General features: G+C 45.6%; 3 protein-coding genes across 9 annotated transcripts in view; 1 reads left to right on the forward strand and 2 right to left on the reverse strand.

Annotated features, from left to right (window-relative positions):
- Positions 1 to 309: 309 nt before the first annotated feature.
- TDRD6 (tudor domain containing 6) lies at positions 310 to 11667 on the reverse strand. 2 transcript variants are annotated; one of them, XM_064650703.1, is made up of 5 exons: positions 4730 to 11666; positions 4168 to 4286; positions 2999 to 3088; positions 2526 to 2583; positions 310 to 995 (listed from the first exon to the last, which is right to left on the reverse strand). In XM_064650703.1, exons 1-5 carry the CDS (start codon positions 11364 to 11366, stop codon positions 934 to 936), a joined length of 6966 nt encoding a protein of 2321 aa, XP_064506773.1. In that variant the 5' UTR covers positions 11367 to 11666; the 3' UTR covers positions 310 to 933. The 2 variants fall into 2 exon arrangements, with proteins under 2 accessions (XP_064506773.1, XP_064506774.1); XM_064650704.1 differs by lacking the exon at positions 2526 to 2583 and having other exon boundaries at positions 4730 to 11667.
- A 2048-nt stretch (positions 11668 to 13715) lies between these two features.
- SLC25A27 (solute carrier family 25 member 27) lies at positions 13716 to 23880 on the reverse strand. 6 transcript variants are annotated; one of them, XM_064650728.1, is made up of 9 exons: positions 23569 to 23877; positions 21899 to 22090; positions 21045 to 21129; positions 20305 to 20427; positions 19469 to 19581; positions 17209 to 17293; positions 16518 to 16610; positions 16071 to 16173; positions 13716 to 14912 (listed from the first exon to the last, which is right to left on the reverse strand). In XM_064650728.1, the coding sequence occupies exons 1-9, from the start codon at positions 23669 to 23671 to the stop codon at positions 14841 to 14843; spliced, it is 969 nt and encodes a 322-aa protein (XP_064506798.1). In that variant the 5' UTR covers positions 23672 to 23877; the 3' UTR covers positions 13716 to 14840. The 6 variants fall into 6 exon arrangements, with proteins under 6 accessions (XP_064506798.1, XP_064506800.1, XP_064506801.1 ...); XM_064650730.1 differs by lacking the exon at positions 20305 to 20427 and having other exon boundaries at positions 23569 to 23880; XM_064650731.1 differs by lacking the exon at positions 21899 to 22090 and having other exon boundaries at positions 23569 to 23878.
- LOC135412197 (24-hydroxycholesterol 7-alpha-hydroxylase) overlaps positions 23499 to 23997 on the forward strand; it is a 34767-nt gene continuing 34268 nt past the window's right edge. The window contains exon 1 of the mRNA XM_064650723.1: positions 23499 to 23517. The gene's annotated coding sequence lies outside the window, so the exon portion shown is untranslated. The remainder of the gene's footprint in view (positions 23518 to 23997) is intronic.

Below are 23997 nucleotides of genomic sequence, written 5' to 3' on the forward strand. Positions count from 1 at the left end.
AAAGGTGAGATCTTTGAACAGCTGCAGGTTAAGTCCTTAAACTGCTGTACTTGTGTAGCAGCGACACCGTTCTATTGGGCCATCTTCATATTTATTGGAAAAGCTTCATCTTCAATTAGTGAAATTGGAATAACTTCAATTAATTATGTGCAATTAATGTTTCTAATTATTCACCATACCTCACAGTGCTCTAGAGAGCTGGTTAAGGTCAAAACAGAACTAGGGACTGCAGAACAGCACCCACACAGCATTTATGCTTATGCATAGGGAACAGACACAAGTCAGTAAAAAACCACATTAACAAACCAGTATATGTCAGCCAAAGCTTTATTCTAGCTTCTTCCATTGCTTTAGAACAGCACCAAATGCAAGATTCCAACCCAAAACAACTGTATTTCCCAATGGAGGAAAAAACCTTCCTCCCCCCACCACACCCCTGCAAAAATACCCTCTTTTTTTTTTTTTTTGAGGAAAAAAACCCATGTAACAACATAACTTTTGCTTTCCAAAAGCAAACATCAGCAAGCAGTGCTGTACAACAAATAGCATATACAGAAACTCATAAGAAGCCTTTTTTGAACAACCACCCACCTTAATACAAGAACTCGATACAAGTCAGTGCACCCACACACAATAAGAAATGCCAGTCAAGAGGCAAACTTATTTCATAAAGAAAGTACAGTTATGAGAAACAAGCTAACAATAACAAGTCTACCAACAACAGCTGTAGGAAAAAAAAGCTGACAATAAGTCTACCATCAACACTTCTTTGACAAGGAAGTGCAGTAGTGACAAGCATTTGGTCAGTTAGGGAGAAAAAAAAAAAAAACTCAATGCTTGGCTTGTATTCTTGTTCCCATGAACACATTTTCATGGGAATGTTTGGCACACAGGCACTTAATCAGTTTCACGTGGTGAACATGTCACTTGGTTTCAGCAAAGCTGGAGGGCACGAGTATCTTCAACTAAATCACAACTGTGGCCAGTTTGCTTTTCTACAGGGAATAAACACAGATTAGACCCAACAAGATGTGTCTATAAATGTATATAAATGCATTATCGTCTAAAGTCACAGCTCTACAGGGCTTCAGACTAAATATTATCAACATATTGGACCATATTAGAAGACTACATTTACAAAAAGATGAAAGAGCAGACCTGCCCAAAAGATGAAGCAGCAGTGCTCCCAGATTCCAGTTATGAGTTCAAGTCACTCCATCCCTCACTGGGCTTGGCATACACCACTGCAGGAGTTTTTGCATCCTGTGGATCAGGTACCTTCTACTCAAACTGCCTTTCCAGGCAGTAGCACCCATGTGCAGCAAGATCCAGCTCTGTGACATGTGGTTGCACCACCTTAGCTCACATCTCCTGTGCTGCTGCTGAGAGGGCGAACATACTAATTCCATGTAAAGTGTTCAAGAACAGACAATGGGCAAATTTGGACAATAATATTTAGCAACCAAATAAGGGAAAACAACTAAAATGAAGAGGTAAAAACCATGAAAGTATTATCAAAACCACAAAATCAAGAATAATTCTGCATCTAGGTGATGCAATTGGGGGAGAATTTGTAGATTCACCATTTTAACATTTTAATCAAGTTCTTTTAACTGCCTTTTTTTTGCTTAACAGGCAACTAGATCTCTATTGCAGGCTTCATTATTTGCTATCCATAAACCAGTCAGCTTTCAGTACAGTTGTACTGAAATATAATTACCAATTCAATCTCTGAAAGCACATATGCTATCTCTACTTAAACTCAGTTCAGTCTTCATCAGGCAACCACAGAAACAAGTTGCCCAGACAGATTTTGGAGTCTCCATCCTTGGATAGATTCCAGACCTGTCAGTAAGGTTCTTAGCAACCTCATCTTGTTGACCCTGCTTTCAGCAGATCCAAAGGCCCCTTTCAACCAGAACTGCCCTACAATTCCATAGATTATAACCAGAAAGAACCTGTACTATTTATTTGGTGCACTGATTACCAGTAACACATCAAAATTTTTAAGAAACAATAAAGATGTACATGCACTATTCACAAACAACTAAGATGGTATTATTATGGGTTTAGATTTATAGACCAAAGATCTATTATGGGATTGGGACACTCAAATCCCAAACTAAATGCTTGGTAGTCTGCCTAGCAGTCACTCAACTCTGCCTCAGAAACATGAGCAAGAACAGCATGCTAATGGCAGACGCTCAAAACCCTACCAAAAATTATAGCTTGGGTGAACCATCCAAGAACAAGCTCTTCCAAGAGGCTCAATCCATCAGGTGAATAAATAATTATTAAACTGATTTCCAATCCAGACAGAGTAGCAGCTCTCATTGCATGTAGTCACCCCTAAACTGACAGTACATAAGCTAATGCTACTAAGAAAATCTCAACAACAGTATGAACTACATAAATTAAAATTAGTGTTTTAACTGTGTTTTCTAAAATAAAACATTTTCTAGAAAATTAGAAAACATCTCAACACCAAATACACAACCCATTTGGGAGGTTTCAGGTACACTTACCATGAAGCAAGGACTCCTCTGGTAAGGACTGGAAGTTTTCTGTTGCAGGGGTTAATACCTATACAAAAAGGGATCTTCTTAGGAAGCTGGCACTGTTGCTAAGACATCCACTGAGATGATTCCTTTAATACTAGACTAACTTTTTACACTACTGGACTCCTATTTACCACTGTTTTCCCCCCTTATAACTCACTATATTAGGTCTTCTGCCCACTTTTTGTTTTGATTCAGAAACTGCATGTAAAGAACAAACTGGAAATACATTCTGTTATCACCACAGCATGGCTGATGACCTGAGCTTTGGGTTCTAGACACGACTTTTTCATGGTAGGTACTTCATGAAGAACACTGGTGAAAACCTTACTATTCTTTCCTAATTCATAATAGAAGTATTTTTCATGATTTACCAGTTAGTTAGCACCCTTTCTGAAAACCAGTACTGTCCTACCCAGTCCTCTACCACACTGCCATACCTCAGATGATCTGCAAGCTGAGTCAGGAATACCATTCCAGACATTCTCAGGAGCCACAATTTCCTCGTTGCCATTGGACAGATTCAAGACCTGCAGAGAGGGAGCCAAAGTGTATCTAGCACAGCAGCAATACACTCAGCAAATAAAACACTGCAGTGGGAAAACACAACTGAGGACTCCCTGCCTTTAGAAGGTTTTGAGAAGTCTGGATCTTGCAAGGAAGAGCAACTTAATCTCTAAAAAAACTGAATATAACTACTGAATCTGTTCAAGGCTCTTCTGGACTTCTAAGCTAAGTATCGTGAGAAACAAAGGCTGTAAAATACCTACTAGATCAGAACCAGAAGAAAGCTGGTGAAACAATAATACATAATAGACACTGAACCTCATCTGAATACAGCTGAGGTTAGTTTTAGATACCCAAGGGATCTAATAGCAAAAGAGCTGGCTTCCACAATCTCAGGCATTCAATCTTCCAAAAAGTTGCTTTTCTGTAAAGATCTTTTGGATTTGCAACCTTAATTATAACTTAAAGGTCATTTTATCCAAGTATGACATCTGTGATGCGTGTACATAGACACACACTCCCCCTGAACTGAAGGAAGGCTTCCAATTCATCCCATAGCATAAAGAGCAGTAGAACAAGGCAGCTCCCTAGATTATCCTCTACTGTTAAAGTTAACTCCCACTAAAGTTAACTCCCACTGTTAAAGTTAACAGCCACTAACGGAGTACACATTTTGCTGAAGCAGGAATAGTCTTGGATTCATTATTATATACAGTATAGTTCAAGTTTCTTCCCGAAGTTCTACTGTTGTAGCACTAATTCCTCAAAACACCAATAAAATAGTACCAGGTTTCATGAGCATTTAATGGCAAAACAGCTCCACAGCAGAACATGAATTCGCCGGCCAGATAGAACCATGCATATGAGTGTGCATCGCAATCTGGAGCCACCTCCTTCAATATTCCCAGTCAATACAAGGGAATAAGATGTGAAGGGAATATCAAGTGTTGGCATGTAGCATCCAACTCTATTTGAGACACTTCTGTTTCTATGTAGCCTATTATAGAGTGAAGATCTAAAATATTCAATATTAAAATATTTAGAGGAAGACTACAGAAGGGCCAGATCTTAAGAAGGCAGAAAGTATTCAAACCATACTTACCCTAGTACCTTTCTCAGATATCTCCAAAATGCGAGCCTCGCACCACTGGAGGGAGGTCCACACCACACATTTGGAACCAACATCAAAGCCCTTCAGATTACAAGGATATTCAGGGTGTGCTACAAGAAATTATGACATATCAATGAAGGAGGAAGAAAAAAAACAAACAAACACATAAAGTCCCCAAAAAAATCACCCCTCAAAAAACCTAAGATACCTCACAACACTGCTCCCCTGCCCCCCTCCAAACTACTTACTTGATGTTTGAAAGCTAAAATTTGTCATCCTGAACAGTCTTGCAAATGTATTTCATGTTCTGAAATAGATTTCCAATCAAAATCATTAATCTCCCCAGGTAAGATTAGTTGCTGTTACACTGTCACGTTAAACATGAGATACTACACTTAGTCTGCTGTCCTTAACCCATCAAAGCATACTGACATTAATGCTAATATGTTAACTTATTAGGAAATAAAAATTAGGTTTCTACAAGAAAGCTATTCTCATGTCTGAGTGAGCACAACATTTTGATTATTTAACTTCTCAAAATCAGGTAATTTACCTGCACTGCAGTCAGCCAAGTTCTTGTGTTGCTTTTCTTCTTTTTCATCCCCAGACTTACAGCCTGATGACTGCACATGAGTATTTCCACACTCTTTAAATGAGTCAGTCAAGTCTTGTTTCATCCACTCTTCCAAACAGTCATCTTGCTGCTTCTGCCTCCCCTTACGTTTCTTAACTTTGTAGTCACATGATTTTACAGGGAAAACAGGCCTCTGATCCACTGAGTCTTTAGTGAGAAATGAAAGCTGACTTCCACTGTTTGCAGAATTCTGCAGCACAGAATGTTCCAGCTCTAACAAGTCCTCCTCTCTGTCTTCCTGAGAAGGCTGAACATCAGGCAGCACCAGTTCCAGAAAGTGCCCAAACTTGGCACTTACCACTGACTGCTTGTCATGGGTCTTCAGGTCCAGTTGTTTCTCAGGTCTACCACCAGATGACGACAGCTTTAGGGGAGGAGCATCTGCTTCCATCCAATCACCTAGTAGATCATCTGCCTGATGAATTCCAGACAAATTCACTTTCAGTTTCTTTGGGTTCCCTCCCAAAGAAGGCTGAACATCAGGCGGAATCGGCTCTTCTGACTTCTTTCCAACACTAACTGAAGGCACCAGGTTTTCTTTCTCATTAAGTAATGTTAAAATTTCAAGAAAGTTCAGAGCTGCCAACTCTCCTGTCTCCTCACTACAAACTGGCAGCTCCAGCAACTCCTGTTCCAACACTGTCTCTCTTGCTTCACTGCCTGATGCTGTCTGCACTTCAAGTGACTTTGTTTCCAGGGCTTCCTTTGTTTCTTCACTGAAGGACGACTTGGCTGAAAGTGCCTCTAGATCCAGCAGGAACTCTTTTAGATCATCATACGAATAGTGCATTTCTAATGGATCCAGTTCTACTAACATCCCTGTTCCATTGCTGGAAGATGGCTGTGCCTGGAGCACTGGCAATTGCTGCAGCTCTTCTGGTTTGTTTCCTAGAAAGAGGCTGGCTGCTGAAGCACTGCCCATCAGTTCTGCTTGCAGCTCAGCATCCTCTCCAAACAGTACTTCAGACAGTTCTTGTTCTGAAGCTGTCACTTCACTCCCTGAAATATGAGGGCTGCAGCATCTCATTGGTTCTAGTAACACACTGTTATCACTATCGCCTTCAGACAGAGGTACCTCTTTATCAAAACTGTTCTGATGCTCTGCTGTTTCATATCCATCATCAGCGTTCCCACTGGCAGCTCCCACTGACACATTTGCTTCTGCAGTTTCTAAGCACTCAGAAGTTACACCCAGGAAAGGTTCAGAACAAAGTAAAGCACTTCCTTCCTGAGCTAATCCACAAACAGCAGTAGTTTCTCTTTCAAGACAAAGACTCATATCACTGTTTGAACTTCTATTTTCCTTTAAGAGGTTGTCAAGACTTGAGAAAGCACTGTCACCAGTTCCTTTATTAGCCTTCCAAAAAGGCTTCATCTCTTCATTAATACTATTGCCAGAAGCTTCCAGCTTGACAACACAGAGAGGAACTTCAGAATCTTTATCTTTCCGAGTCTCTACTACTTCAGCTTCTAATACAAGGTCTGCAGTCATATCATAAAACTTCTGATTTGCTTCACTAAGCCATGAGCCCTCTGAAGGACTGAAACCTGACAGACAGCAAGCAAATGCCTGACCAGGTACTCTGAGCAGTTCACATGGAATCTGTCGGACCCTCTCCATGCCAACAGCTTCCTGGCTTCCGTAATCCACATGTCGAACAACTACACTGTCACCTTTTACACTGATGATCTGAGCTCTGTAGAACCATCCATCTTGACTGTATTTTGCTAGACAAGTATGACCACTTTTAATACAAGATATTCTGCCATCATTCAAAGAGCTCAGTCCAAGCTTTTCAGCTTCCTCTATTTTTTTGTCTATGTAGCTCAAGTGTTCAGTATCAGCACTATGACACCAGAAGTATTCTGGGCCATTTACCACCGTGATGTAAATTTTTAAAGTCTGACCTGCCTCTGGAAACTTCCAGATAAATGATTTACAATCACAGGAAATCTCACTTGGTGCCTGAGGTGGCAAAGGCTCACATGAAGTTATCATGTCACTGTTCTCTCTTTTATCAATTATTTCAGTTGAACAAGATCTCTCTGTACTTGCAAGATCATTAGGTAAATCCACTGTTATTATACCTTGATGGTCACTGAGAATAACTTCCCATTTATCCTCAACCTTTTCTACAAATTCACATGACAGCAGGATTTCACTTGTTCTCTTGGTGAAGTAAAGCACTGCTTTCTCTGCCCAGTCTGTATTTTTTTTGCACTTAAGTCCACCTAGGAAGCAGTGAATGCTTATTGCTGGAATAGATGACAAGTCCTCAGGGAGCCTGCGTGCTTGATGAACAGTAATTACTGAAGTATCACCATAATCAATATAGTGTACCCTTATTGAATTGTCAGAAGTCTTCTCTTTTACTGCAGCTCTATACCACAGGTTGTCTTCTGAATAAACAGCACTGATTAAATCTCCTGCTTGGAAAAATTGTCCACAAGGATTCTTCGCTGGTGTCCCATTGTTTAAACTTTCCAAAATGCTGTTAAGCTGAACCTCATCACTCCCTAATTGAACATAAAAATCCAGTGGATCATTGACATAAGACACATACACTAACGTTTTAAGAGCTGGCACTATCTTCTGTTGTGGTAGATCAGACACATTTTTAAGCATTACACATCTGCCTTCAGCACCAGATTTAATATCTGACAGTGTATCCATCTGGATAGGGAGCAGAGACTCCTCCCCTGCTTTACTTAACAAAATAGCATCCTTTTTACTGCTAAGCATTTCATCAGATTCTAGTAATCCAGCTGCCAGATCTCCCTTGCTAGAGGGCTGGAAAAGGTTTACATCTTCTTTGAAGTGCCTTTTGCTCCCTTGTCCTCCCTGAGCTTCAGATCCACATTTTTTGCTTTCAAGAGGCCTCCCTGCATTTAAAGGGGACACTGCAGTCTCATTCACATCTGCATTTCTAGAGCACCGAGTCTCACTTTCTACATGACGACACAGTCTTGTGTTGTTTAGGCTTAGCTCCTTCAGTTTTGTATTAATTTGAGTATTACTATCAAACAATTCAACCAGCAGTGTATTATCAGAGTCCTTTGCTACTACTATTGCTTTTAATTGCCTTTCTAGGACAGCTTCCTTAAACCATGTTGCAGCTTCTTTGGAAACAGAAGATACATCAGATATGGAACATTTTATGGCCTGCATTGGCACAAGCAGGATATCAGAAGCATCACTGGGTAAAGGAAGCAGATCATCTTTCTCTACGGTCTCTGTGTTCCCAAAATCCACAAAGAAGACTTTTGCCTTAGGCTGTGTTTCCATAATTACTCCCCTGTACCACTGACTGTCAGCATACCTTGCTAAGCACAAGCTCCCAGATGTTCTCAAGGTTCCCGTGCTGGTCATTGTTTCACTCAGGCGACTGATGTTATCAGCCAGCTGTGCTAAGGTATCTGCACATCTTTCAAGCTGGCAATAAAACGTCCATGGATCCTCAATGTGTGTAATATAAACTTCTTCCTCACTCCCAATTTTGATACCATGATTAGAATAATAGTAAGAATGAAGCTGAACCAAGGATGCCAGATGCTTTTGAGGAAATAAAGGTCTGGCTACACCTCTCTGAGTCAGAAACTGGCAAGCACTCTGAAAAGGTGTTATTAAATCTACGATGTTAAACAGGTCCCTATTTATTGAAGCCAAGGCAAATATTGTACACTTCAGTTCAAGTTCAGATGACGAATTAACAACAAACTGCTGAAAAGTATTAATCGCTTCTTCTTCCCAAGCAAAAGGATTCTGACCATTGGGTTGGATTAAGTTGTAAAGGCTGCACCTGAAAGCCTGAGCCTCCAACCTAAGGAAGCGCTCATCAATTGCACGGAGGCTTGACAGGTACACCTGCTCTCTGTTGCCATAGTCAACATAGACAACTTCTACTTTTTCCGCACAAAGTGCTTCACTAACAATTAAAGCCCTGTACCATTTCTTATCCTTTGAGTACTGGGCTAAACACACGAGATTTGGCCAAACATGTGGCTGGGATGAATTCTTACAGTGCTCCTGAATTTCATCCATTAGTAACTCAAGGTCACGGCTATTTCTACTCAACTGACACCAGAAAACACTAGGATTTTCAACGTATGACAAAATAACACTAACAGTACTTCCTACTTCTAAGTGGCCTCCACAAGAATAACCTGGTTTAATTTCCACATAATTCTGTCTCAAAGACACGTGCAAGTTTCCCTTGCCCTTATATTCCTGAGCAGGAAGAGATTCAGTACTTTTAGAACTGTGAATGGCTGCAACAGGGCTCTCTCTGACCATCACAGTGATGTCAGGATCAACTGCTCTATCATTGCTCTTTAGAGCAGACTCTTCTCTAAGCCTCTTCTCTGCATTTATTTGTTTTTCCTCTGCACTAGTTGCTAGGGAAGAGGCCTGTGTCACAGCCTTTTCATCTGAATTCTGGAGAGTCTTGGGTATTTCACACCTCTGGTATTCAGCATAACCTCCCTGGGCCATGAGTTTACTTACTCTTTTCTCTCCTAACTGGGTCTGGTCAAAAATTTCAACCATGTATTTGTCACCCTTCAAACTCAAAAAACAAACCTTCAGTCCCTTGTTCAGCACAATCTCCCGGAATGCAGACACAGAGGCTTCACTCCAAGCCCCTCTCAGAGGGGAGACACCTGCCAAACAACACTTCAGAGCTAGAGCAGGGACTTCCCTGAACCGAGGGAGCAGGTCCTTCACCGCACACCGATCCACAGTTTCCGTACTGCCCCTGTCCACCAGGTGTATTTCCACCCCACTGTCCAGCACCCTGGTGACCACCGCTCGATAAAAGCCACCCTCGTTCCCACTGGCACAACAAAGGGATCCAGGGTGTGGGTCCCACCCAGCACCATCCAGCTTCGTGGCGTGGGAGTAGAAATTCCACATGCACTGCCTCAGCTGCCTGAAAAGCTGGTGGTGTTCATTGAGCTGCAGCCAGAACTCAGATGGATCTCGGAGGTAGGAGACCTGTGCACTGTAGAACACACAGGTCTTCAGCTGTACACCAGGTACATCAGCAGAGCCCAAATCTCTGTGTGTTAAGACAGGAGGTGCTTCTGATGGCAATTCCAATTCTCCAGCTGAGGATTCTTCTAATTCCAGCTGCCCACGAGCCTTAGTTTGGCTAACCTGCTTACAACTGCTGACCAGGCAGCAAGCCTGAGACCCAAAAAGATGGTTCAAGTTGACGCCGCTTTCCCCATACAGGGTCACATAATAGAGATGCTCAAAGGAGTTAAAGGCTTTGATGCGAGCACTCACTCCTCTGCCTTGCACCAGTGCTTTCAGCACATTGATCTGTGATGAGGACCAGCCACAGCCCCCATCAGAAACACCCTGAAGAGCACACACGTAAGTCACCACAGGCATCCGAAAACACTCAGCAGGCAAATGGCGCAAGTTAGCTCTGGTCACAGTCTCCTTCCTGCCATAGTCCACAAAGATCACGAGAGCTGCCTGCTGGTCCTGCTCCCCTGTAATAAGCTCCAGCAGAAGGGCACGGTACCACTGGCCATCCGTGCTACGGGCAGCACAGGGCGAGCCTACCTTGGGCAATAAATCCTGCTCCCACCAGTCATAAACATGGCACATGGTATCAGAAAGGCAACGGATCTCCTGGGACAGGCATTGCAACTGGCAGTAGATGTGATGTGGGTCAGAGACATGGGTCACTAGGACAGGCTCTGTCACACCCAGCTGAAGCTGTGGGTAGAAGTAATCCAAAGCAGGTGACAGGGGCCGATATGACAGCAGCACGTGGAGAAGCTGAGGCACTGCAAAAGCTCCAAGGGAACATGTTGAGGGCTGCTGCTGCCAGAGCTGCTGCTTTAGGTGGCCAAAAGGCAGGCAGCGCCTGAGCACCTGGCAGAACCAGACAGCAGAGACTCGCCTGGCCAAGCCCAGCTGCCGCATCTGGGCCACGAGCTGGGGCAGCTCGAGCACGATGAGCTGCGGGGACATCACCTCCTGCACCACACCAGACACCTCCTTGCCGTGCAGGAAGCTGAGGAACTCCATCGCCTCCACCGTCCACTTGGAGACCGGTGAGTCCCCGCAGCCCGTGCCCTCAGGGCCTTGGGAGGGCATGACATTGGCCACGACGCAGCCCAGCACCTCCGGCGGCAGCTGGAACAGCTCCGGGCAGCCCCGCGCCAGGTAAAAGGCGGACGTGGCCACCACGTACCCCTCGTCCAGCAGGAACACGCGGTACCCCTGGGCGCTGCAACTCACCACGCAGCAGCGGTACCAGAGCCCCAGCACCTCTACGAGCCCCAACTCACCAGGGCACAGCCCCACCCTGCCGGCCGCCTGCCCGCCGGGCTCGGGGCGGGCCGCCAAGCGCGGCCCCGCCGCCGCCTGTATCTCGCGGTGGAGGCGGGCGTAGTCAGCCTTGCGCTCGCCCAGCAGCCCCCAGAGCCTCAGAACGGGCACGTCGGGGCGCAACCCCACGGCGCGGACGCGCAGGGTGACGGCGTCGCCGCGGCCGAGCGGCCCCAGCCCGGCGTCCATCGCGGGGCCGCGGGAGCTCATCGCGCCCTCGCCGCCCGCACGAGGCGAACGACCCCCCCCCGCCTCCCGCGCCCCGGCCTTATATGGGCCACGCGTCGCCCACGTGACCCGCGGCCAACGGTTTAGCGGCTGTCCCAGCGGTCGAGCCCATTTCGATCCTCGCGGGGGGGCGGGGGGGGAGAAGGGGTGGAGGGCGCTAATACACAGGGACCGCTCCTGCTCAACTGCGACTGCCCGGAGGCGCCACAAAGAGGAGGGTTATTACGGGGTTATCGCCCTGGCGTCGCGGGGCGCAGCGCAGAGCCCGCAGGAGGTGCCCTCGGGCGGCGTGGAGCGCTCCACGACGGCCGGGTGGCAGCGGGGCGGGGTGAGGGGAGAGGGAGCCAAAGCTGCTCAGCTCCTATTGGCCAGAGGCGCCGGAGGCGGGACATGCGGCAGGGCTTGGCGGCTATTGGCCAGTGCGGGAGGCGGTGTGAGGGTGGGGTGCGGTGCGCGGGCGGGGGGTGCGGTGTGAGAGGGGTTGGCGGTGTGAGTTCACGGGGTGTCAGTAGTGTTTCACACTGAAAAAGAAAGATTTGTTAAGGATTAAAGCAGTTTTTCACTACCAGACTTTCTAAAGACTTTTTGTGTGTATGTGTGTGGTGTCCCCTGAAGGGATCCGTACTGGGGCCAGTGTTACTGATGTCAGGGGAGGGTTAGGTTGGATATTAGAGAAATGTTCTTCACCCAGAGGGTGCTTGGGTACTGAACAGGCTCCCCAAGACAGTGGTCACAGCACCAAGCCTGACAGAGCTCAAAAAGTGTTTGGATGATAATTCTCAGGCATGTGGTGTGACTCTTGGGGACGGTCCTGTGCAGGGCCAAGTCAACATATTCTGTACTTCTGTGAATATCTTCTTTAATTATATAGACAAAGAGATCAAGTACACCCTCAACAAGTTTGCAGATGACACTGAGCTGAGTGGTGCTGTTAACACTCCTGAGGGGTGGGATGACATCCACAGGGACCTGTATAAACATGGGAGGTAGATCCACAGGAATCCTGTAAGATTTAACAAGACCAAATTTAAGGTGCTGCACCAGGGTCAGGGCAACACCTAGTACGAATTCAGGTGGGGGATGAACAGATCAAGAGCAGCCCTGTCGAGAAGGACTTGGGGGTGCTGGAGGATGAAAAGCTGGACACGACCCAGCCATGTGCACTTGCAGCCCAGAAAGCTGGTCCTTGTGTCCAGGGCTGCATCCAAAGCATGTCAAGGGAGGTGATCCTGCCCCACTGCTCTGCTCTGGTGAGACCCCACCTGTAGTGCTGCCTTCAGCTCTGGTGACCCCAGAACAGGAAGGACCTCGACCTGTTGGAGTGAATCCAAAGGAGGCCACCAAGTTGATTAGAGGGACGGAGCACCTCTCCTATGAGGAAAGGCTGAGAGAATTGGGCTTGTTTAGACTAGAAGAGAAAAGGCTTCAGGGTAACCTAGTTGTAGCCTACCAGTACCTGAAGGGAACCTACAAGAAAGATGGAGAGGGACTATTTACAAGAGCATGTAGTGTCAGGACAAGGGGGAATGGATTCAGAATAAAAGAGGGTAGGTTTATTAGATATGAGGAGGAAGTTCTTTGCTGTGAGGGTGATGAGATACTGAAATAGGTTGCCCAGAGAAGCTGTGGATGCCCAGTCTCCCTGGATTTAGGCTGAAGGTGTTCAAGGCCAGGTTGGATGGGGCTTTGAGCAACCTGTTCTAGTGGAGGATGTCCCTTCCCATGGCAGGGGATTGAAACAAGATGAGCTTTGAGGTCCCTTCCAACCCAAACCATTCTGTGATTCTATGATAAAAATACTTATTCTAACTCAATCAATAGGTACATCATATCCATCAGCAGGGTTATCAGGGTAATGAGATGGCAGGCAGGACCCCTCAGGATGTAACTGAAGCAGCAGCTTTGCTGGTTTGTCATTGCTGGTGATGGTGTGCAAGGCAAAAAGAACTTGGATTAGTTTCTCAGGGTGTCAACTAGAAAAATATCAGTATTTCTGAAGAAAACCTTCTGACTGATGCACAGGAAGGTGCACCTAAGTATGAGGAGGAACTTCTTTACTGTGCAGTGACCAAGCACTGGAACAGATTGCCCAGAGAGGGTGTGGAGTCTCCCTCACTGGAGATATTCCAGAACCATCTGGACACAATCCTGTGCCATGTGCTCTGGATAATCCTGCTTGAGCAGGGATATTGGGCCAGATAACCCACTGTGGTACCTTCCAACCTGACCCATTCTGTGATTCTGTGACTCCCTAATAATGGTGAGATTAATTTTTTCCAACACCCCCAAATGCATAAAGCCACAACAGAGCTACAATAAAATCAAAAAGTATAAGTGCAAGCCAAAAGACGCCCAGACTTTATTTAATGAGAAATTGGCACATTGAAGTCACTGGTTGCAAAGACCAGAAGAAATCATGAGTGTTTACTCAGAGAGCCAAGCCTTGCACAGTCATTCCGTTATTAGATATTACTAAATCAAAGCCAGCTTTGTTCTATCTACTAATGGTGGCTTTTAATAGCGAATTTTTGCATCTTCATTGCCAAAGATGAACCTAGTGACAAACAGCACTAATCTCCTTCCCTATGAAATCTGGAAGGCTTTAGGTTTCAAAATAAACAAACCACTCCTCTTCAAACATTTTGTGTTTTAAAGAGAATGTTGTATTTCCACCAAGATTTAAAGTGGGCAGAGTGCATATTTCCATGGAAAAGTGGTACCTTAATAACCCAGTCTGCCACATCAGCACCGGGACTGTCATGGGACAAATACTTCAGCTTGGAGTATCATGAGTCCTTCAAGAGGGGCAGAGTGAACTAGGCTTTTGATTTCTTGGGAACAGGACTGCATTTCAATCATGGATCTACTCATGGTTGAGTACAGAGGTCAGGCAGTCTCTGGGAAGTAAAAGGAACACAAACCCTTCCACTTTTGGAAGCAGAATCAGATAAACTGCTTTTATCTTTTTCAATACCTAGTACTACAGGCTTGGTTTGCTGAGGCATCACACTAACAAGAAGTAGTTCTTTATGTGTGTGCAAACACAATTAATAACAAAAATGCCCAAATAATTTTATAGATGCTTAGCCACAGAAGATGTTCAGTGCTACGTTTTCAACCTGCTCTTGTCCTTAACAATAGGAACCATCTCTATTGTCCAACAAGCAGACATTCTTATATTCCATTTACTTGGTAGACTTTTTCTTTTACCCTGTTTACTGTTTCAGTAAGCTCATGCTGGCTGCTAGTTGAAGTATTATTGTGACAATTTTAGTCTGTGCAGATAATATAAATTTCATTTAGCAGTCTGACAACCAAATAGTGTCCTTAAGTCACGGCTGTTTCTAACCAGTAAGGACTGGATTTGGAGAAGCAATGTATACGTGGGATCCTACTGCCATGTGAAATAAGAATTCAGCTTTTTGATTCTTCTCTGTTTTGTCAATATTGAGGATTTTAAAAAGAACTAACTCCGCAGATCCTTCTGATTTGTTCATATGTAAGCCAGAATACCAGCGACCAAGGAGCCTGTGAAAGCAAACACAGAAGTTAGAGGCTTAGAACAGAAGTAATCCAATAAGTAAACCCATTAGATTAACTTGTCTCCTCTTAAAAAATTATATTCTTAAATTCAATCTCATGTTGCATTGGTTCCCAGAGAGGTTGTGAATTTCTCATCCCTGGAGGTGTTCAAGGCCAGGTTGGATGGGGGTCTGAGCAGCCTGGTCTAGTGGAAGGTGTCCTGCCCATGGCAGGGGGTTGGAACCTTATCTTTAAGGTCCCTTCCAACCCAAACCATTGTATGATTCTATGATTTTGTCTTTCATACAAAAATCGTAACATTACATGTGGTTAGGCCTACCAAATCCTTCACAAGACACCTAAACCTCTTTCTTTTTTCAGCTTGCCAACTCATGAATGTTTGACCTGAAATGTTTCATACTTGTGGGCTACTTCGGGCTGAATGCTTTTTAAATTTTTTAAAGGGTTTACCTGTTCTAAAACCTTAATCAGAAAATGACAAAGTTTGCTTTGCATAAAATGTATATCCTGCACCCATTTAGTTGAGATGCTCTTGTTTTTGAGTTTTTTTTTTTTTTATTATTTCTTTTTAATTCTTATGGACTTAAAAAAGGTAATCACATGTAAATTTGCTTTTAGGAATTGCCCTTTGCTCAAACTAACAGCAGAGTTCCAGTTCCCAGGCTCCAGTTACTGCTACCTGGCTTAATTGTAGAGCTGGAGCTTTAACAGCCCAGCAGCGTGCAGGAGAAAGGTTGCCAGCCTGAATACAAGAGGGGTGAAAATGAGACCCAGGATGGAGAAGAAAGTAATTCTGGGATCAAGAGAGAAAGAGGAATGAAAGTATGAGGCATGCAAAGGTTTTCCAGGGCTAGGAGTAAGAAGGGAGCATTGGAGAGTTTGGGGAAGGGAGAAAGGAGGGAGCCTGAAATTGTAAAAAAAGAAAGGAAACTGGCTAGCAATTAAGCAGGACAATGTTTTCCAAATTAAAGAGGTATAAAATGCAACATGAGAGAAGTGACCCTACATGCAGCTGTGTAATGCACTACATTCGGCTATGCTAACTGCAATTAAAGAAACTGAGAGACTCAAATAGTGTTGAGGAAGAAACTCCTCACATTTTAATGCTAGTTGTTCTTGTAAAGAGAGTTAAAAGGCACATACCATTCGCATCCAGGTTGGTATAAAGCCTTTGTACAGAGACATAAACCCTTCACCCTGGACAGTTTGAATCAAGCAGTCCATGGAAGACTTATATAGCAGACCCCTGGGAATGTGCAAGGAAAATAAACAGTGTTAGGATTACAAATGTGCAATTTTAAAAAAATCACATCCCCCTCATAAAAATAATTTGTTGCTGATATTTCTTTACAAGCAAAAGCTCTTTTGTAAGCTCCTTGGAATCTAATCAGAACTGAAATCCACTGGAGTAACTGGCTATGCTTAGGTGGCCATCACAACAACACCCTGCAGACATTTACTAAATCAGTAAAATCATCATCAGAAAGATGAAGAGCAAATCATAAACTTAGCACTTTGCTTCCAGTGAAATCGGTGAGATTTAGGGTTTTCATTTTGCTTCTGAAAAGTTGGTCTCCGAAGTGCCCACACCTTCCCTGCTTGTCTCTCGGCTGGTTCATTATCCGGGTTTTGACCACGTCAGCAGGAGTTCCCAGAACAGCCGCTACCAGGCCAGAACAGACACTGCCAACAGCAACAGATACTTAAAGAAGAAACCAAGATGTATCATGACAACTGTAGCATTGTGATTCCAGTTCTTATAATAGAGATATATTACAACAGTTATCATAAAATCATGAATAATAACTTGTAAAATAAACTTGGCTTGGGAGAAGGCTTGCTAGTATTGCTCTTGCTGAGACATCCTCCCAGCTGCCCTCACCTCTGTGTACTGTTCTGAGGCAGGAATGAAGGACCTACAACACGCAATTCATTATATTGTTTCTATAAAGTAGATTTCTTCATCATTTAAGGGAGTAAAAGAGGTTGTTCTGCAGGGGTTATATGGCTGTGCCCCCACAGATGAGAGCAAAGGTGTTTAAATGCACCAGCAAGGCACTTGTAGTGAGGGCAGTTTTGTAGCAATAATTGCACATCCTTTCTCTTGTGTCTTTTGTAAAGTGATGCTCTCTCAGGAAAAAAAATAAAATTCTAAAGTTACATTTTATCAGCAGTATCAAAATTGAAGAATAGAGGCTTCTGCTGACACAGAGAGGCAGATAAAGACAGCGAAACTGGAAATGCTCTACAGTGGAAAAGGGGTAATCAGGGAATGCAGCACCTGGAAACACTGTGAGTCACACTGTTGTCCACAAGTGGCGTGTTCAGAAGCAAGAAGTGTTTCACTGTGTCGTAAGTGGTCAGATCTGTAGAGAGGATAATGAGAAAAAACAATACTGTCAGAAGCAAATGGTGTCTGTGCTGTTCATAGCATAGGATGTTCATTTCCAGTGCAACTCCTCCCATTGGCACAACTGGCACTCTGCCCCCGGGTTCTGCTGATGATTGTGGCACCAAAGTCCTGTCTTTAGACATGTGAGCACATGCCACTTGGATCCTCACAAGTCTGTGGGACCAGATGGGATCCACCCAAGGGTGATGAGGGAGCTGGTGGAAGAGCTCGCCAAGCCTCTCTCCGTCATCTACCAACAGTCCTGGCTCACTGGGGAGATACCAGACGATTGGAAGTTGGCGAATGTCACACCCATCCACAAAAAGGGCCGGAAGGAGGACCCAGGAAACTACAGGCCCATCAGCCTGACCTCAGTGCCTGGCAAGGTTATGGAGCAGATCATCCTAAGTGCAATCACACAGCACCTATAGGATGGACAAGGAATCAGACCCAGCCATCATGGTTTTAGGAAGGGCAGGTCCTGTCTGACCAACCTGATCTCCTTTTATGATCAGGTGACCCGCCTGGTCGATGAGGGGAAGGCTGTGGATGTGTCTACCTGGACTTCAGCAACGCCTTTGACACCGTTTCCCACGGCATACCCCTGGGAAAGCTGGCGGCCCATGGCTTGGACAGAGGCACTTTCTGTTGGGTTAAGAACTGGCTGGAGGGTGGGCCCAGAGTGGTGGTGAATGGTGCTGTGTCCAGGTGGCAGCTGGTCACTAGTGGTGTCTCCCAGGGATCAGTGTTGGGCCCAGTTCTGTTTAATATCTTTATCAATGATTTAGATGAGGGGATTGAGTCCATCATCAGCAAATTTGCAGATGACACTAAGCTGCGGGGGAATGTCGATGAGCTGGAAGGCAGGAGGGCTCTGCAGAGGGACCTGGATAGGCTGGAGAGTTGGGCTGATTCCAGTGGGATGAGGTTCAACAAGGCCAAGTGCCGGGTCCTGCACTTTGGCCACAACAACACCCCCTGCAGTGCTACAGACTGGGGACAGAGTGGCTGGGGAGCAGCCAGGCAGAAAGGGACCTGGGAGTTTGGATTGACAGGAAGCTGAACATGAGCCAGCAGTGTGCCCAGGTGGCCAAGAAGGCCAATGGCATCCTGGCCTGTATCAGGAACAGTGTGGCCAACAGGTCCAGGAAAGTGATTCTTCCCCTGTACTCAGCACTGGTGAGGCCACACCTGGAGTGCTGTGTCCAGTTCTGGGCCCCTCAGTTCAGGAAGGATATTGAGGGGCTGGAGCAGGTCCAGAGAAGAGCAACAAGGCTGGTGTATGGACTTGAATCCTATGAGGAGAGGCTGAGTGAGCTGGGGTGGTTCAGCCTGGAGAAGAGGAGGCTCAGGGGAGACCTTATCACTCTTTACAACTCCCTGAAAGGAGGTTGTAGCCAGGTGGGGGTTGGTCTCTTCTCCCAGGCAACCAGCAGTAAGACAAGAGGGTATGTGCCGGGGAGGTTTAGGTTAGATATTAGGAAGAATTTCTTTCAGAGAGAGTAATCAGGCATTGGAATGGGCTGCCCAGTGAAGTGGTGGATTCTCTGTCCCTGGAGGTTTTTAAGATGAGACTGGATGTGACACTTAGTGCCATGGTCTGGTAACCACAGCAGTAGTGGATCAAAGCTTGGACTTGATGATCTCAGAGGTCCCTTCCAACCTGGCTGATTCTATGATTCTCCTTTTTGTTCCCATCTGCTCTAATTTACCTCAGAGGTGATCGTTGAGCTGTGTCTGGGTGACCCTCATCAGACCTGCTGCTGACTCAGCTTCCGGGCTTGGCCTCAGACTTGTCTCATCACCACACACTTCCCTGAGGATCTGGATCTTGGTGAAGCCTCGCTGCCTTCACTGGCTCTGCTCTGCAAACCTTGAGTGCTGGGGGCTGGGTTGTAGCCTGGTGAGGTTCCTGCTTTGCTGGCCATGGGATCCCCTCAGCACCTGGATCACCTTTCCTTAAGCTGAGGCACAAACTGTTATTTTTACGCAATTTGATTTCCACAGGACAGAAACACAGGTGCACAAGGCAGAGGTCACCTGCAGTGAGCTCTAGAGTCCCTAGTGTAGGTAATCAAGACACTAAGACTCTCCTTTCTTAAAGCTTATGTGTGGCCTTATGTGCTGCAGACCAAGTTATTCCATTTACCTCCCATGTTCACCAGAGCAGCCCTCTGGACATTTGGCACCCATCCAGCCCAAAGTCCCCGTATTCCTCCTTCAGACAGGATCTTCAGAAATGCATGGTGCACACCCCGAAACCTGAAATCAATATGCAACTAGTAGGTAGACAGCCCAGATACAGAGAAATCTTTGCATATTCCAGTACTTTGCTGCACCAGATCCTTACATAGGATTTATGCGATTTACACCTGCAAGGATCTGGCCCTCTGGATCCATTTTTTGATCCATCTTTGACTTCTATGCCACAATATTTTACCAAACATACTAGTTGCCTTGCTAAGCAGTGATCTGATCTCTAACAGCAGACAACCCTTTGATCCCACACAGGGTTGCAGTAGTAAATGTACAAGACACCAAAAGATGGCAGCAGTTTGGGATGCAAAGAGCAGCGTGTCCTGCTATTTGCAGGAGGGTCTCAAGCCCTGCTGTCTGTGCATCCTGCATGAGCCATTTCCCTCATCCTTTCTTCCAGCTTACCATCTTTAGAAGGCATCCTTCCCTCCCCATGGAAATATGGTGGCCTGGACATGCTGCAGCACGGAGGACAGGTGAGAGTTTGTGGTTCTGGGACCAATAAATCAGAATAAGGAAGGCAAGTATAAATGGGATAAGGAGAAAGTCTTATGTCCCCCACCCCGTTCACTGCCCAGAGCCATTGTGTGCTTCCCAGGCACTGCTCTCCCCCTGAAAAAGCAAAGAGAAGCTGGGGAGAGGGAGTGGCAGAAAACAGAGAGAACCACACTCTGGGCCAGAGCATGATCAGTAACAGGAAAAAAACCACCATCTCTGAGAGGAACCAACCGTAACGGCTTTCCTTCCAACTTCCTCTTTCCCTCCATCTGCATCTGCACCTTCACCAGATCAGTTGGGCTGGCAAAAAACTGTCCGATGGCACCTGCAGACATGCCTCCAACCACAGCTTTCCTGCCAAACAGGGGGAAATTTGTGTTCCAGAATAAACTGAAAATCTTCAAAAATCACAGTGCTTGAGCTGCAGAGTTCAGCAGCATGACCCAGGTGGAACATGTGTAAATGGTTGCTCCATATACTAATGACCAAAGTGAAGGTAATAATTGTGGTGACTGCAGGTTGTTAATCAGTAATATTTCTGCCAATTTTAAGAAAGGGTTAAAACTTGCCTGGGGAAAAAAATCAAGGTTGCATTATGCTCCTCGCTTAAGGTTTAAAGGCAGGATGGGAAGGTACACAAGTAAGGGATGATGCTCCACATACTACAGCTGAATGCCAGTGTGAAATTCTAAGGTGATTGCTGATATATAAGACTTTTCTTTATCTCTCACTGCTGCTAATTGGGTTGTGCTCATTTTCTGGTTCTATTTATTTTAGTAAAACCAGAAATATCAGTAGTATCCATAGTTCCCCCTTCCTGAAGCACCAGCCATGGCAAGTATTTTGTATTAGATTTTCTCAATCTCATCCTAAAACCAGATACATTTTGGACCCAAGATTTGTCTGCAGGACTCCTTCAGTGAGGACAACCCCCAAACAAGCAATAAATATGCATAAATATGCAACATTACCAGAGAGGAAAGGTTTTATCCTCAGCCCTACAAAGCACAGAGTCACGGAGATGTTCATAAGCAACCATCCGAACGCCAGAGTACACTGTGGGAAACAAAAGCAGGAGACAGTTCTTGGGTCTGCCATTTCTGGAGGTCACACTGTGAGAGAGACATCAAGAGATTGGTTTAAGACACTCTGGATCTCACCTGGGTCAGCTGGTCACTGCCCTCACGTTTGTGAGGGCGTTACCTGGTATCAGTGCTACAGATAGAACGTTTCAGCATCAGAGAATCTCTCTGGCTGAGCCATGGGTCTGCCAGGAGGCAGCATGGCTTTGCCTTCATCCTAAGGAGATGTGACTGCATTGCTTCCCCCTCAGCTGATGCCAAACACAAAGCGTCCCACAAATACTTTTAAGGTTTGTTGCTATCACCATATTTCCAAATAAACTACAGAAAACTTTTACCTGTGGCCAACTCCCTAATGCATTTCATCTAGAACTTGTATTCTTCCCTAGTGCTTGCAACCTTATCTTTTTTTCCCAGCCCGTCCCCACTTCCCTCAAGTATAAGATATTTGTGGTTCTGAGGACTACAGGTGCCTGTTTTGCTTCATACACAAGGCCTTCCAGCAAAGATGACAGGGAAATTATATTTTGTTTTCCCAGAAGCCAGAATAAGGCATAAGGAGAGAAGGAAGAAACAATATTGATCCAAAATCCCCTATATATTTCAAAGTGGGATTGCAGGCTAGACTGAAGATATATCACAGATACATCTAAAATGCAAAGAGATATGTCAAGCTCACTTCAAAAGGCTGTTGGCCACAGAAGGCAGGACCCACACTTGTCCCATCACAAGCAGATAATCACCTATGTGGCGGTAGACGGCTGGCGTGGCTCCTTGCCAGAGCTTCCCTAATCCCTCCTCCTGCACGATTCCTGCTGCCGTGCGCAGCATCCCACGGTACGGGGCTGCCTGGCCGGACGCAGCTCCATCCCGACGGACAGCAGCCTCACCTTGGATCTGCAGCCGAGTTTTCGTGAGATCCAGGGGAAATGTCACTGAGGAGAAAGGGCAGGGAACACATATGAATATGAGTGTGGCTGTGGGGAGACCTCCCCCACTGAGAACATCTGCACCAGAACACCCTGCAGGCACCACAGGCATCAGGCTCCATACCTAATGAGTGCAGGAGATTCATGGAGGGGAGAAGATTCACATCAAGATCTGTTAAAAGCAGCTCTGGGCACGAGTAACCAGATTACATTCCCGTCAAACACCAAGTCTTTCTCCCGCATTTCATTTTGCAGATGTGTTATGCAGTATGTGTACTTTCCAAGAGACTCATGATTAAAAATCCTGTTCCTGTTAGTCCCCCTGAATAAAGACCAGTCAAATCTCTCAGTCGTTCGTGGGGCCTCTCCAATTTTGCCCAGCACAGAGGCAGCACGTTAAGGTCAGGAACAACCCCACACTGGCCATTGTAATGCAGATACACATGCAGGCTCACCTACAAACCTATCTACAAAGCTGTCCTACAAACCACCCTAAAACATGCTGCTTTTCTGATTCAGAGACTAAAATCGTACCTAGCCTGTTATTTCTCTCACTGAAATAACTGCTGGCCAGAGAAGTAGGTCCAACTTGATTTCAGCTTCCCAGGGCTGCTCCTGAAACAGTATGGATACATGGTTGCTGCACCTCATTTCAGTTACAGGCTGGGAGTTCCTCTCTGGATGAGAGACCTTCCCAGGCTGTCTCAGGTGGCGATTGCCCAGGAGCAGGGGTTGTCTTTGGTGTGATTCCTGAGCAACACACCAGGGTCCTTCCAGAACAGGACTCATGTGCTGGGGGAACGCAGTCAATGCTCAAAGCCTCAGCAGGTTTACAGTCTATTTGTGCATTAGGTTTGGTATTCGTGTTAAAAGATTAGAGAAAATTGAGAAGTTACAAATCATTTAGAGCAACGTAACAGGTTTGCCTGTAAGAGCTTGTAGAAATAAAGCATGCTGAAAAATATCCCAAATAAGCTACTTGATCACAAAGCAGTGCTATGCAGATGCCACAGTGCTTCTATCCCACGTTTCACCAAATAGTTTTCAGCTCCATTTTTAAAGCCATCTCCACTGTAACCAGTCATATAAGAGTCAATTTTTGTTTGATTAATTTCCATTAACTATGAAAAGCAAATTCCTAAAGGAATCAGCCCTTGCTAGTAACTTAGGCAACAGATCTCCCTGCCTCTAGTCTTTTCCTGGAAACCCAGCAACAGCAAAGCTTAAACCAGTCACAACTGTTCTGTGTTAATGACTGCAGTCCTTTGGCAAAGATTTCATCCTGAAAAACCTGCCCTCCAGCCACACTCAGGTGACATAAAGCACTTGCAAGGCTTAGATTACAGAAAAGTCACGGTGATCACAGTGAAATGCACAGATTTGCTGGAGCAGAACACTGAGGCAGCCGGGGACTGACGTTTTCCCTGCCCCCCGTAAGTAAATTTTGACCCCCTTCCCTCTCGGAAAATCAGGATGAGTTGTACCTAGTTCTGCCACAGCCGCTGCACAGGCTGACAGAGCAAATTTGCTGGCTCGGGGCCACCTCTGTGGAAGAGGTAAGCTCTTCTCTTCTTCTGCAGGTGACATCTAGCATCTCACATGAACCGAGGCTCACCAGCCACCCAGGGTCTGTCTGGAGCGAGAGCAGACCCTAGCACAGCTCAGTTCTGGGTCGTTTAGGAGATAAATTGCTGAAGGTCATGTTTCTCCAGCGCCAGCACCAGGAACTGCAGCAGCCCGAGTGGCTCCTGCAGAGCTGGAAGGTCCTTCTGCAGTGACACAAGAGAATCCTGCTCAACAGGCTCCTGGGAAATGTAGTCTGTCCCTGACGCTGCCCTGCGCCAGGAAACCGGTAGTGCAGGTACAGTCACACACACAGTTTTGTCCATTATCATCTGTATTAAAAAGTGTAA

The sequence above is a fragment of the Pseudopipra pipra genome, chromosome 3 (assembly GCF_036250125.1).
Source record: "Pseudopipra pipra isolate bDixPip1 chromosome 3, bDixPip1.hap1, whole genome shotgun sequence".
Classification (NCBI taxonomy): domain Eukaryota; kingdom Metazoa; phylum Chordata; class Aves; order Passeriformes; family Pipridae; genus Pseudopipra; species Pseudopipra pipra.

What these genes read in the sequence shown, in the direction of transcription:
- TDRD6 (XM_064650703.1), bottom strand. Translation starts at nt 11,366, where the DNA reads ATGAGCTCCCGCGGCCCCGCGATGGACGCCGGGCTGGGGCCGCTCGGC. An exon ending in CTTGGCTGACTGCAGTGCAG is followed by an intron (nt 4,287 to 4,729) that starts GTAAATTACCTG and finishes AATTTCTTGTAG; the next exon opens with CACACCCTGAATATCCTTGT. An exon ending in CAGCTTGCAGATCATCTGAG is followed by an intron (nt 2,584 to 2,998) that starts GTATGGCAGTGT and finishes CTTTTTGTATAG; the next exon opens with GTATTAACCCCTGCAACAGA.
- SLC25A27 (XM_064650728.1), bottom strand. Translation starts at nt 23,671, where the DNA reads ATGTCACCTGCAGAAGAAGAGAAGAGCTTACCTCTTCCACAGAGGTGG. An exon ending in AGCGGCTGTGGCAGAACTAG is followed by an intron (nt 22,091 to 23,568) that starts GTACAACTCATC and finishes CTTTCTCCTCAG; the next exon opens with TGACATTTCCCCTGGATCTC. An exon ending in TACCAACCTGGATGCGAATG is followed by an intron (nt 14,913 to 16,070) that starts GTATGTGCCTTT and finishes TTGCTTTCACAG; the next exon opens with GCTCCTTGGTCGCTGGTATT.